General features: G+C 39.4%; 1 protein-coding gene across 2 annotated transcripts in view; it reads right to left on the bottom strand.

The window, feature by feature from the left end:
• The window catches only part of LOC136852911 (uncharacterized), a 59,190-nt gene that overhangs the window by 24,020 nt on the left and 21,130 nt on the right, over positions 1-14,040 (bottom strand). For both annotated transcript variants that reach the window (XM_067127867.1, XM_067127876.1), the window contains exon 4: positions 1,060-1,191. In XM_067127867.1, coding sequence (XP_066983968.1) covers positions 1,060-1,191 — 132 coding nt within the window. The remainder of the gene's footprint in view (positions 1-1,059; positions 1,192-14,040) is intronic.

Below are 14,040 nucleotides of genomic sequence, written 5' to 3'. Positions count from 1 at the left end.
CTACGTATTTTTACATTTTGCTCCCTCCGGCCATTTTCGTCCTATGACGTCACTTCCTAACGTCACAACAAGAACAGATACTTTTAAACATAAAGAATGCTTTTCTATAAAAACATCTTATAAAATTGAACGTGCTTTTTATACATTTTGTAATGGCCATACCATTTCACTAATGCAGAAAATAAATATAAAATAATAATTATTAACTTCTAAAACTAAAATATAATCAGTCTGTTATTCTGGAGCGCAAAGTAATTATGAAATCAATGCAGAGTAAATCATGCACATATATCCTAAACATAAAAATACATTACAAAGATAAATAAGCTGATGCTGATTAGGTGTGAAAACACTAAAGCATAGCACAATTTCAAGTTAGCAAAAACCATATGAAAGATAATTATCATGATAGACAGTAACTAGTTTGCCATTGGTTTCTTGGCTAGCACTTCTAGTACTTAGTCAAAATGAACAACCTACCATAACAGAATTACTGTAAAGGGAATCCTAACACAACACTAACTCATCTCTCCTAATTACTAATATTTTACATACTTATTGAAAGTAAATTATTAGTATAAACTGTAAACAAAAGAGTTGCTTTTTGGTTATTCAAAGAAAAACTAAATCAGTCCTTCTGCTTACTTCTTCAAAGGCACAGGTGAAAACCACAACATGGTAAATGAAAGCTAAAATCAAACAAAATCTTAAAAAGTATGGGTCACAAAATTAAGACAAGAGACTGGGGACATCTGCAGTGTACTGTGAACAACAGAAAGAATGCTACTTGAAACCCAGGGGACTCCTTTGGTTATGTGCAGCACCAGCTGCCTTCCATTCTCATTTTCTTTCTTTACACATGAAATAAAGTAAACAGGACTAGTTACAGTAACTAAAAAGGACTAATTATATATAATGTCAAGTGAAACAAATCTAAATTACTATTATTGTATGTTCACTAGGGTTTAAGTTTATTCTTGAGGTTAAGTATTTTGAAACTACAGTATATTACTTGAAATGTCCTCCCAAACCCAAACTAGAAGGAAAGAGAATGATTACCTTCAAACAGAAACACCTGGCACCAAGTATAAAATGTGCTATAGTTGATAAATTATCAGGAGGTGGATTATGTAGATGAAGTATGGCTGACTGCAGATTCATGCTTTCATATGGCTGCCAATCCTGCCCAATCTGAAACAAATAACTTTTTTCTTAAAGTCAAATTAACTTTTTAAGAAAAATGTACAACTAACATTTCTTATGGCATGAAATGTCTACTCAGACAAACTTTCCCATAGGAAACAAGAATAACGTCATCTCTGACACGAGCAATGAACGTGTTGTAAAATTCAGCAGGTCTCAGATGTCAGCCCACGTCATTCTGTCGTAAGCCTTTGATAACTGGAAAATTATGGTTTCGTATTTAAAATTTAAATCTTTTTAAAAAATATATATTTAGTAACAAACTGATAACATTTAATGATGAATCTCATTTTAGAGAGAAAGATTCTGGTCAAATCCCCAAAATGCTAAACCGAGATATCTGGATCTACTGGTGCAAGAGTTGCAGACCATGTGTAAACCATTGCGTATTACTTGCAGAGTTCAAAGCATCTACAAAAACAGTAAAGTAACACGTTTGGTACTTGCACGGCACTTTGGAGGTTTCCAATTTATTCAACTGCCTCAAAAGCAACTCTAAAATCTCTAGATGCTTTACATCACGAGGGAGTACGTATATGTACAGGGGCCTTCCACTCATCTCCAACTGTCTCTAACCTAGCAGAAGCAGGCCAATTGCCTCTAAAATATTACAGAGATCTAATTACTTTAAGAAGAGGCAGGCACATCTCCTGTATCAAATAAATTTCTCAATATCAAAATACAAATAATAACCCAAGTCAAAGCTCATTTACTAAAAAAACTAATCATCTATCAAATTTACATACAGGCAGTCCCCGGTTAACGGCAGGCTCGGTTAACAGCGATACAGTTTTATGGGGCTTGTCTAGCAATGAAAATCAGCAATTTTCGGTGCTGAAAATCGCTGATTTCCGCCTATTGGCGGCGATAATTGGGTATTGGCACTGATACATACCTAACAGAGGCGCTGATAACTGAAAATCGGTGCTTTTCCGCGCCGATAGCCCCCGAAAATTGCCAGAAAGGCGCCGGAAATCGACGATTTTCAGTTATCATCACACCCTCAGAAACGGAACCCTGCCAATAACCGGGGACTGCCTGTAACATGATACTCAGATTTACCCAAGAAATAAATCAGATCACACCATGGACACTAAAAATGGCAAAAATATGCACATATTTATCATATCTTTCAAAAAAATATATGTTCCAACACAGAAATGTACCATCAACAATGCCATGGGACACATAAGATGGAAGGGTAATCCCTTCATAATCTATACAGATGGATCCAAAAATGAAGCTGGAGTAGGCTCATCAGCCTATTCAAATGATGAAACTATCCAAAAGGGCCTTCCCTTAATATCATCAGTATTTACAGCTGAATTAACAGCCATACAATTGCCTCTCCAGATTATATCAACAAAAGGACTTCCTTCAGCACTTATATTGAGTGACTCAAGAAGTGCAAATGAAGCGATCATTTAAATCAAATAATCACCTTGTCCAAAATATCCAACAGGAAATAAATCAATTAATTACAAACGGCCTTCAAGTTCATGTCTGTTGATCCCAGCCCGTGCAGGCATTGAGGGTAATGAGGAAGCTAATAAAACTGCTAAATTGATTTGTACAATCCCCAAACTACTACGAATGCTCCTATATCAGACTGACAAGCATCAGTCAAACCTTAATTTTATAGGGATTGGCAAAACGATTGGTCAAATAAACCCCCTCAAAACAAACTAAGACAAATTAAGAACGAAGTTAGAAAGTGGTATTCTTCTACCCAAAAACAAAGAATTAATGAAGTATACAAGACTCACAATAGGACATTCCAGACTCACACATGGTCATCTGATGTCAACTCCCCACATAAATCCAATAACTTGTGAAAGATGTAACATCCCAATAACAATCAAACATATCTTGATTGCCTGTCCCAGATGGCAGCATGAAAGAAACACTTATTTACAAAATAAATCAATAAAAGATATTCTAGCTGACGGTAATAACTTTTCAATTAATAATATCATTCTCTTCTTAAACAAAATTAAATTGATAAATAAAATATAATTCCCCTCCTTTTTTTCTTCTATTTTTTATTGTTTTATTTTTATAATTTTTAATTTTTTTTCTATATGTATTCTTTCCCTCTTTTTTTTTCTCCAGCCTGAGAAGAACCCTAAAAGGGTTTAGCGATCTGGTTAAACAAATCATTTATAACTAACTAACTTGTAAGATATCAACTCAAGGTAAAGTAACTCACCCTATATGATATGGTGACTCCCATAAAATTACCATATGTTTGAAGACAGATACGCTTTAATCAATAAAGTAAGTTAGCCCTCTCCATTAAACACTTATTCAGAACACTGTTTGTGACAATTGCAGTTTAGTACTGCACTCATAAATGTAAACTGACAGTGGACTTTAGTAATTAGAGGATGACAGTGAAATATGGTATTCAGATATTCATTCATGGCAGTGAAGTTTGGTGTTCCATGTACTGTATGTTAGTTTGTAACAAGAGTTTGATGTGTGTTTACTGGAGGTATTGTGATACTTCTGTATGCAGGATGTCTATTACTGCATACCTTTAGAAGGTGTTAAGGTGTTAAGTTGTAAATTAAAGAGATAAGTTACTATTATTTCTGTAAACATTTAGTATAAGGTCACAGTTATCTGTAAATAAAACCCTAGTATAAGCACTGTAAAAGAATACACTGCTGTTATTTGTAGAATCTTGGTATATAAGTATTAGTTAGTAAAACATTGATATTTGTAAACAATCTTTGGTACATAAGTAGTATGATTGTGTGTTTGTATGTGTTTATATATTATTAATATATGTTTCATGAAAGTGGTTTGATTTGTAAACCTCCTAACATCTCTACAACCCATCTCAACAACACTACAAACGAACACTCGTGCACTATCATGCATGTGCACACCAGGGGTCTTGAATAAACCAGGAATACCCCAAGTATCTACATGATCTGTGCCTGCAGCTGTCCATGATACCATGGGACTGTGTATGAACCAGGCACCACCAGAGAGCCCACATGATCAAGTGCAGCCAGATTGTCAATACCTTCAAGCTGAGTGTGCAGGTAGTACTGAATCTTGTCTGTGTACTTCAGCAACAGCCAAACTCGCTGGTGAGCAAATGCCATTGCCAAGCTGTGAAGAAGAAAGACACTTGCTCAAAGTCCAATGAAATTCTTGTGAGAAGGCTCCCAAAACCTCCTCCTCCTTCTTAGAGAGGAAAGAAGGGGTAGAAAAAGACAAGGAGGAACTCAATGATGAGGAGGAAGAAGATACAAAGTTTATCCATTAGTCTTGCTCTTTGGATACAGAAAGATGTGTTGAGGCTGTTAATAGCATCAGAGGAGTACGGCCTCTGCTCCATGTTGCAGAGGTATATCCACAAGCATGACAACCAATAATGAAGCTCAACAGTGCAGAGATCATTTACCATATCATATCAAAGCAAGGGATATTTTTCAGTATTGTACATATTATTCCATGTGGCTCTTTTTTACTTCCGTCCACTACCTCATTACAATACCATGAATTCCCACATCAGAGGGAACTATGCAAAATTTTAAAGTTTTGTGTCAACAACCAATGAGAATCAGCCATTCTTGAACTTTTTTTTTTTTTACTAAAGGGTGGCAATCAGTAAAAACTGAGAATCTAATGAATTTTAGCATCACAGTACGCGACAAAGCATTATCCTTTCTGTTTAAAATGCTGTCAGCTCTGCCCTGCAGTAAATACAGAAGCACAGTTGGTAATATTGCCACCATTTTCTCTCTTTGAAACATCGTGAAGAGCTTCAAATGATCCTAATGAACAGCATCATACTCAAGGAATTTTTTATTTTACCTCTTCTTTGGGACTTTTCTTTGTAAAGGATTTAGGGCATAAAAATTTGAGGATGGTTAACTTCCTGGATCTTTTGCTCCTTCAGAGATGTCATCAACTTGCTCATTTAATCTCGTCTGTAATGGCTCTGATGATCTTGGCCCACTAAATCTCTGTCAACAGATTCTTTTACAATGTCAGAGGATGGGTTACTGAGGGAAGATTTAATTCTAATGGTACAGCAGATATAACTCATCCCTTCACATATCAAGTGCTTACTTGTAATTATCCAAAAGATCAGATACAACTTAAGTTTTTAATTAATTTGTATTTTTCTAACATAGAAACCTGAGGTCTTTACATAGCTGGAAAGTCAGCCTGTTAAACTTTTGCAAGGCAGTTATGGTAACAGTTATCTATGGTAGGGGTATAAGTACCACCCACCCAACTGGTATGCATTCAATCTCTTCACTTTACCTTTTGGCCCAGGTAAAAGAACGAGGGGTGGTAAGAGGTGAGCCTTTTATGTAAAACCTCAGGTTTGTATGTTAGGAAAATTACAAATTAATAAAAAATTTGACATTTGTTATTACACGAATACAAACTGTCAGTCTTTACATATGGAGACTTATTATTGGAGGGAGGATTCCAAATAATTCTCTGAACTGACTGGTAGTTCAGCTCACCTGGTACAGTATTCCCTTCCTGGTCATTAAAGAGCAAAGGAAGGATGCCATACCTATGATCTGCTGAACATATGGGATGTTCATACTTTCAAAGGAAAGTATGCAAACCCTTGAGTCGAAAGGTAAGGACGAACCCACAATGTCGAAGACTATGTAGCTGAAAATAACCAATTGGCTTGCCCATAGTCAGTCCTTCTCTCTCCTTGCTAGCGAGAAGGTAGGAAATGCATCTATTAATCCAAACAAAACTGGATTATAGACTGGAAACTCAGTCATGCAGATCACCTGTATGCATGCCGTCCAGCTTGTTCACTCTTCCTCTGTCCACTGGAAGAGGATGGAAAACAGGAGGAAGGTGTGAAGCCAGTCCCCACTACACCTTCTCCCCGTAGCCGTACACCTTAGGCGAGATGCAACCTGTCCTCAAGAGCTGGGTAAACTTATTGAGCATCCACCAAGGATCCAAGGAAAAGGAGTCCAAGGACTCATGGGCAATAACCCAAGGTAAAAGATAAGAATCTGAACTGCACAATTACATTCTATCCTAGTACCAGATCAATGGGTTCTTCCTGAATGCCATAGATCGATGGATGACTGTGGCCCCTAGAAATGTTGCCTATAGTGATGACCACCAGGAAATGGCAGGGTATTTTTGGAAGGTCATTCCCCTAGGCAGAGAAATGATACCTTAGTCTATGGTCAATATTCCAAGGTAAGAGGATATGAATGTGAATTTCACTAATACATTCTATCCCAGTAACTGAACTACATGTCCTTTCTGAATGCGACAGACATATGAATGACTTTGCCTTCTACAGATCTAACCCAAAGATACTGATGTCCAGTAGGAAACGTGCGTTAGGTTGATCAGTTCTTTAGCAGAAAGGAAGTTTCTAACGAACTAGTAGCGCTTTGGGTTTGATGGGGTAACACAGTTTCTTTAGTTTTACCAGACCAAGGATTAACAGCTCTTTGCCATTCTTATTTTCTGGCTAAGAACCAATTGGTTACCAGCAACGGGACCTAGCTTATTGTGGAAGAACACATTATAGCGAGAAATGAATTTCTATCACCAGAAATAAATTCCTCTAACTCTTCATCAGCGGCGGGGAATTGAACTCTGGTTGAAAGCTCAACCGATTCGGCCAACAAAGGGCGGGGTAACACTGAAGTCACACTGTGGTGCCACAGGACCATCGAAGGAAAATGATCAATCTAACTGATCACCTTCAAATATGCAGAATAAGCAGATCAGAATAGAGCCAACAACGGGAAATTGGGAGAAGAAAGAGTATGATCAATCTTCTTTTGAGGTTGAGCAAGAACCAGAAGTCAAGATCAACTGTCCTATCCCTTGACTTCATCGAAAAAGTGCCATCCAGCTTTTGAGCCCCTGTTGGCCATCGTACTGAAAGTACTTCTGTCTGTCCGAGCACCACCATTGTCGCAGACCTGACATGTAAGGACACTAGGACCTTTGGTGACCATGTTAGTATCGTGGTGTCATTGTTATCAAACTAAAGATTGTAAGCAGAAAATACTGCCTACATCTTCCACTCCTCACAGGAGTAATGTAACAGCACAAGGACCAAGGAAAGGGGATCCAGACACCCTTCCATGACTGAAAATAAGTCTTTAGAACTTTGTCTCTAGATCAGTTGATAGATATAACTGTTCAGACAAGAAACTAAGGTATCTATCAATAAGTGTCTGATATTACTCCTTTCCCTTTTAGCTAGAGAGAGGAAGGGTATGCCTCTGAAAGATACATTTGTGTACACAACAAAATGTTACATCAGTTGTAATACTGTACTTCAGTCACATGTATTCTATAGGTCCAACATCTGATATGTCTTCTTTTCCTACCTACCTCGGTAGAGAAGAAGGCAACTAGAAAAGGAAGAGACCAGCATCTCGATCAGTTCCACTGTCCTTACCAGGAAGATCTCATTGATACCGTAGTGAAAGTGATTTAGCATAGCTAAGAATCATCATTCAAAATTCCACAAACATAAAAGTCCTTCTTGTATACACGGTATTGGTATTAAAACCAATCTGGCAGTAGAAACTGATAAAGGGAAGCAGGCATGCTCAACCACTTCACGTTGCCAAAGCAGTGGAACACCATACCCATACATGGGCATACACTCCAGTGACAGAACTTGTCTGACATACATCCCTCATCCTGGAATGTGTCTGACTGACGTCTGTGTTGAACATGCTACTGAAATCCCATTCATCAGTACTGTACAGTATACAGAGAAGGTGACAGGTGATAAGACATTCTATGCAGATAAGTGCTAAGTACTCTACTGTCAACGGACTTCACACCAACGATAGAGGAGATGACCTAGTACTGTCAATGAAATGTGCATCGTCAACAGAGATGTCCTACGAGATCCCCTACAATGACATAATTTCAATGGGTGCTACTTCACCACATCTACAGTACATCTAGTACTGTACATCAACAGTCTTAGATGCTAAAAATTTAAAACCATGCTCATCAGAAAATTTACTGATGGCATTGATAGACTTCTGCAAGTGGTTCCAGGCAGATAAAGCAACATAACTGAAGTGAACCAGACTTTAAAGCCCTACAAGAAAAGAGAGCTCTTTGCAGGAGGAAACTGCCTCTACAAAGATAACAGCTATAGCAGAACATTTAACACCAAAATCCTTCCCTCTGGAATTCCCTTCTTGTGAATAAAAAGCCTGTAGAGTGTGTGCGTTTGTACCCCTCGTACTTTAATATCTAATAAAAAGCATTGAATCTCAACATGTTATCATGAATGTCCATTTTGTATACTTGTTACATTACACCATATCAACAGGTGTAGTGTGGTGTAATAAGCATCATCATGATCAGCATCTCCAATGATTAAAACTGGGATGGAGAAAATTACCCTTAAGGCTCCAAATACCAAACCTCATGTGTTACAGTGCAACTGTTCTGTGGCAAGTGTATTTAGAAAAATCCTTATTCTCTGAACTGAAATGTTAAGGGTAATTTTCAATTTCTTAGGTACAGTAGTATATATGCATTCCCCATATCTAATTTTTAATTTCAGGAGACACCTAGCATTTCCTGGCATGTGATTAAGTACCTCATATAATATCTTCCCAAAGAACAGAGGCTTTAGTTGAAGTCAGAGCATTTCTACTTTAAGAGAAAAATCACAATTTTTAAAAGTAAACTGTATTTTTCCTAACTATACAAACCTGAGGTCCTGTACATTAGGAATTACTTTCAGCATAGGCTGGAAATGGCTGTTGAACTTTCGAACAAGGTGGTTAGGCAGTTAACTATGGTCTGGGAGGTGGGAGTACTGCCTGCCCGGATGTAAACATTTCAGTTTGCCTTTCGGCCCAAGTATCAGATTGAGGGGTGGCATGAGGTGGGCATGAAATGTAATGTAAAGGACCTCGGGTTTGTAGTTAGGAAAAATACAATTTACTTTTAAAAATTGTGATTTGTTCTGACACGATATACAAACCATCGGTTCTTTACATCAGGAGGACTCACTGGTTGGAGGGAGGAATCTGAGTGAGTCTCTATGAACTGACTGGAGTTCACCACACCTTGTCTTCCCTTCCGGTCGATAGAGCGAGGAAGGGAAAACTGCCTCTGACAAAACAATTGGGTTGTAAGAAACATGGGATCAATTGTCAGACTTCTGGTCTCTTTGCATGAAAAAGGAATCGTCAGTTCATGCAAAGTAGGCTAGGAAGAACTTGGAGTCGGATGATATTAAGGCAATCACAAGCATTGGGTTCGTCTTACTGTCATGGTCTCCTTTCCCCCATTCCAAGGGGAAGGAGTGGGGTTGCTTCTATAAACCTGAACGGAAAATAGAACGGGAGCTCCTGTTGGGTGCTTATCTGCATCAACCGCCAGATCCAGCATGTAACGGCACATCCGCTCTTTGCCTGTGGGAAGAGAGCCAGGATGGGGAGAAAGAAGAGAGGCCAGTCACTCCACATTCATTCTCCCTATCACAACTGTACATCTTAGGTGAGATGCAACCTGTCCTGTTAGAGGAGCTGGGTAAGCTACACAACTTGTTGAGCAGCCACCACAGGATCCAAGGAAAAAGTGTCCAAGGACTTGTAAGCAACATCCCAGAGGTAGAAGGAGGTGAAGGTGGTCTGTTGGGACCGCACACCTGCCTTCAGCACCTGCAGAACCGACATGTTCTTCTGGAATGCGAGGGACAGACCAATGCTGTGAACTTCCTGAGCTCTTGGACAAAGCGTACCGGCGTCATCTTCTCCATCAGCAGAATACGCTCTCCTTATTGTCTCACGAAGCCAGAAAGAGATTGTGTTCTTGGACACTTCTTTTTTGGTTGAGCCAGTACTAATGAAGAGTCGTCGACACTCAGGCTGGAGACGTCGAGTCCTCTTCAGATAGCGCTGCAGCACTCTAACAGGACACAGTAGCATCTCGTCTGGTTCATTACCTACAAAGTCCTCTAGGGAGGGGATTGTGAAGGACTCGAACCGTACGTCAGGGACCAATGGATTCTGAGTATTTGCCACGAAATCCGGGACGAAATCGAGCATAACCAATCCCCATCCCCTAGAGTCTTTAACATTGAAGGAGAGTCCGTGTAGTTCACCAACTCTCTTCGCCGATGCCAGGGCCAGCAGGAAGACGGTCTTGAGGGTCAGATCACTGTCTGACGACTCTCGTAAAGGCTCGTACGGTGCACGAGTCAGGCTCCTTAGAACGAGAGTCACATCCCACGCAGGGGGCCTGAGATCCCTGGGTGGGAAAGACCTTTTGAAGCTTCTCATCGGTAGGGAAATCTCGAAGGAGGAAAAGATGTCTACTCCTTCCGAGTGCGGCGTGGCAGTCTTTTACAGCTGAAATGGAGAGAAGCTTTTCTCAGCGAAGGAAGATGAGGAAGTCCGAGACCTGCTGAACAGTAGCTCCGACTGGAGAGATACCCCGTCCACAACACCAACCACAGAAGACTATGGAGTTCATTAGGAAGATGAAGAAGAGGTAAAGGAAAATACATAAAGAAGAGATCCTAATTATTAAAAAAGAATAAATAAATAAATTAATACGTAAAAATGTATTAAAATGCAAGGAGAATAGTATTAGGGTAGTAACGCATTGCGTCTTCTCTTGAGCTTCTGAAGTTTCAATTGCCCGACATCCTCTGGGAGGCTGTTCCACAGTCCAATGGTGTGAGGAATAAAAGACCTCTGGAACCCAGAAGTTCAACAGTGAGGCACATTTACAGCATACATGGGTGCTGCTGTTCAACGAATCTAGTTACTCTTGGCAGGTAAAGGGGATCACGGATCAATTGTGAATGTGAAAGATCTCTGTTGAAATATAAATTATGAAAAAGTGGCAAACAAGAGTCCAAGTCATAATTGCTACTGTTAGGAAACAGAAACTTACCACCATGGACCTCTCCACCTAAGATATAAATTTCTGACAGAAGCAGACATCCACTCCGGAGAACAGTATTCTAGTAAAGGTTACAAATATATGAGGCCCTACAACCAATACCGAACTTTTGTGCAGCATTTGCTGAAACTTACATTATATGTTTCTCTAGAGTTAGATGCAAGTCAAAAGTTACACCTAGAATAGTTTAAGCTTCAGACTCATTCAACAAAGTTCCATCCACCTGAAGGGAAGGATGGGGTGGGAAATCTGTACAAGATCTGGTAATAGTTTTTGTTTTACTTTAGTTCAGCCCCACACCCCACCAACTACACCATTCACTAATCGGGTCAATGTCCCAATCGAGGCTGAGGGCAGCTTCATTTCTCATAAGTGGAGACTTGACTACACCTACAAGTGTTACATCATCGGCATACTGGACAATCTTGTACACACTAGCACTTGTATGCACTAAAAATGAAAATTTTTTAAAACTATTTGTATTTTCATAACTAACAAACCCTGTGGTCTTAACACACAGGGAAAAATATCTAGCACCAGCTGCAGTCCAGTTAAAAAATGTTACAAGGAGTTGGAGGCATTGGGAGATGGCCAAGATGGCGGTGTGAGGGAAGAGTCAACCTCCCATAGTACCCCATCTCAGAAGTGTCGCTTCAGTTTTTCTCTGACCGCCTTTGTAGGAGGTCGTACTGTTGACCTCTCTCCTCAAAGCTGGTTGTTGTCCACTTCCTGCCCGCTTATGCCCTTGGATATTAACAATGGACCAAGACCACTACCCTGTGGACCTCCAAACAAAATAGGTCTTGGTTCAATAAAGATCATGTCCACAGCAACTTGCTGCTGCCTACCTGTAAGGAAATCATGAAGTAACCCTAAAACATATCCACCCACTTCAAGATTCTGAAGTTTATAAAAATAAGTTTTCCTGCAAATTTTGAGAACACAAGGAGAATACAGACTGGCCTTTATTTACTGCAACTTACAGATATGCCACTCTTTGGAACAGATACTGTACTACTAAGCTTGCGCTCATCTGCACAGATGCTACATCGATATAAAAATCTATAGAATCTACTAATTTTGGGAGACAACACTATAGAAATTTTTTTTACAAAAGAGGGGGAAGAAACCATCAGGACCTTCCCCACCCCAGCTATCAAGACTGTCCAGAATTTTCCTAACATCCCTGTAGCAAAACGCTAATTTTGTAAGAATACAATCAGGATGACAAGTATCAGGGAGGGACATCCTCAGCTGATTTTTTAGCTTCAAAAACCCGATGAAGCAGTTCAGCCTTTTTCCCAGGGCAGTAACCAACTTACCATCATCTGTTAGTGGTGGTGGAATGGAAGACAAGCCTGACCCAAGGATATATGATGCCAATTCGGTCCACCACAGATGAGGCCGAGTAATTCCTTCAAGTTTCCTCTTCAAGGAACTATTGTAATATCTCCCAGCTGTACAGGAAGTTCTATTTGCAGCACGGCGAGACTAAAAAAAATGGTGTAATTTTCATTTGAATGATTTTGTCTCCAAGAGTTGAATTTGGTCTGTTTGTCATGTCAGACTCGTCTACATGTATCATCAAACCATGGCTGGTCATTTGCTCAAAGTTTGATGACCTTTCTAGGGACATATCTTATTAAAATAGCCAACAGCATTTCATTTCACTTCCTCTTGGGATCAGGATCTAATATAGCATCTGAAATAATAAGTGCCTCACAACCTTCAATAATGCGATCCCAATTGGCTCTGAATTTTAGCCAGACCGTTTTTCCAGTGGTGGCATTAGGAACATAATGACTGACAGATATGTCCATCTAAAGGGCGCAATGATCAGAAGTGCCTATATATTCACAGACCTTGGACTTGACAATAGCTGGAACATCTGTGAATATGACGTCTAATCTATTACAGTACCATTAAATCATGGCATATTTTTACGACAAAACTTGAGGATCTTAGAAAGAATTCTCCTCTACATAACAGTCATAAGGTGATAATTTAACACTCAATATTAAGACTACTATAAACATCACTCCACCTGCGCCCAACAAAATCACAGTGAATACTATCTCGATACCTTACCTGAAAAGCTATCATCAGGAACAGGTTGATCAATCTCTTCATTAACTTGGCTCATACATTAATCTGATGAACCTACTCCAGTAGATACAATCCCTGTTGCATTTGCTAATACAAGGTCAAGATGGCTGCCAGACTGGTGTATGGGCTATTCATGGACTTCTCACAATCAGAAATACTGGCTCCAAAGATTATCTGTGGCAGGAGTCAGCTTCCTGAACTGCAGTCATTTTTGTAAGCAAGCAGCCATAGTTATCCAAATCTGGGTTCCTATTGCTACCATAAGCCATGGATTATTAGTTTTCAACATGCTTTAACCACTTGTAATTCATGGCACCCACACTCATTTACAGTGGCCCGAGATGTCACAAAAAAAAAAATTATTTTTTTAGTTAACGGTCTTGTTCCACTACACGCAAGCTTCCTCACCCAGTTTATTTCGCCCCTCTTGACTTTTTCATGACCAGACTTCACAACTGCCAATGTGCCTCAAGAAAAATACTGAGGACTCCAAATAATAATTTAGGATTTAAGAGCCGATTACATTTCATTACTGTACAATCTATTAACACCCACTTCAACATTTCCCAATAAAAGTTTTCCTCAGAGTAGTGCATTCCTTTTCATATGGCACTTTTATCAACCAATAAGCAATAATCCAACCAGTGAACCTAGTCAAAGGGAGTCACAGGAAAGGTGAAGGAGGAATGCCTAACGTAACTTGCTCGTTATGCAAGGAAGGAAATTACTTTCTTGTGATTAAAAGGAATATACAAAAACATTAAGCCAACAAGACCATGTTTTCCTCACGTTGCCAAATATGCATTT

This window comes from Macrobrachium rosenbergii, chromosome 3, assembly GCF_040412425.1.
Source record: "Macrobrachium rosenbergii isolate ZJJX-2024 chromosome 3, ASM4041242v1, whole genome shotgun sequence".
Classification (NCBI taxonomy): domain Eukaryota; kingdom Metazoa; phylum Arthropoda; class Malacostraca; order Decapoda; family Palaemonidae; genus Macrobrachium; species Macrobrachium rosenbergii.
Note: the sequence above shows the minus strand (reverse complement) of the source record. Positions and strands in the feature narration are given on the sequence as shown.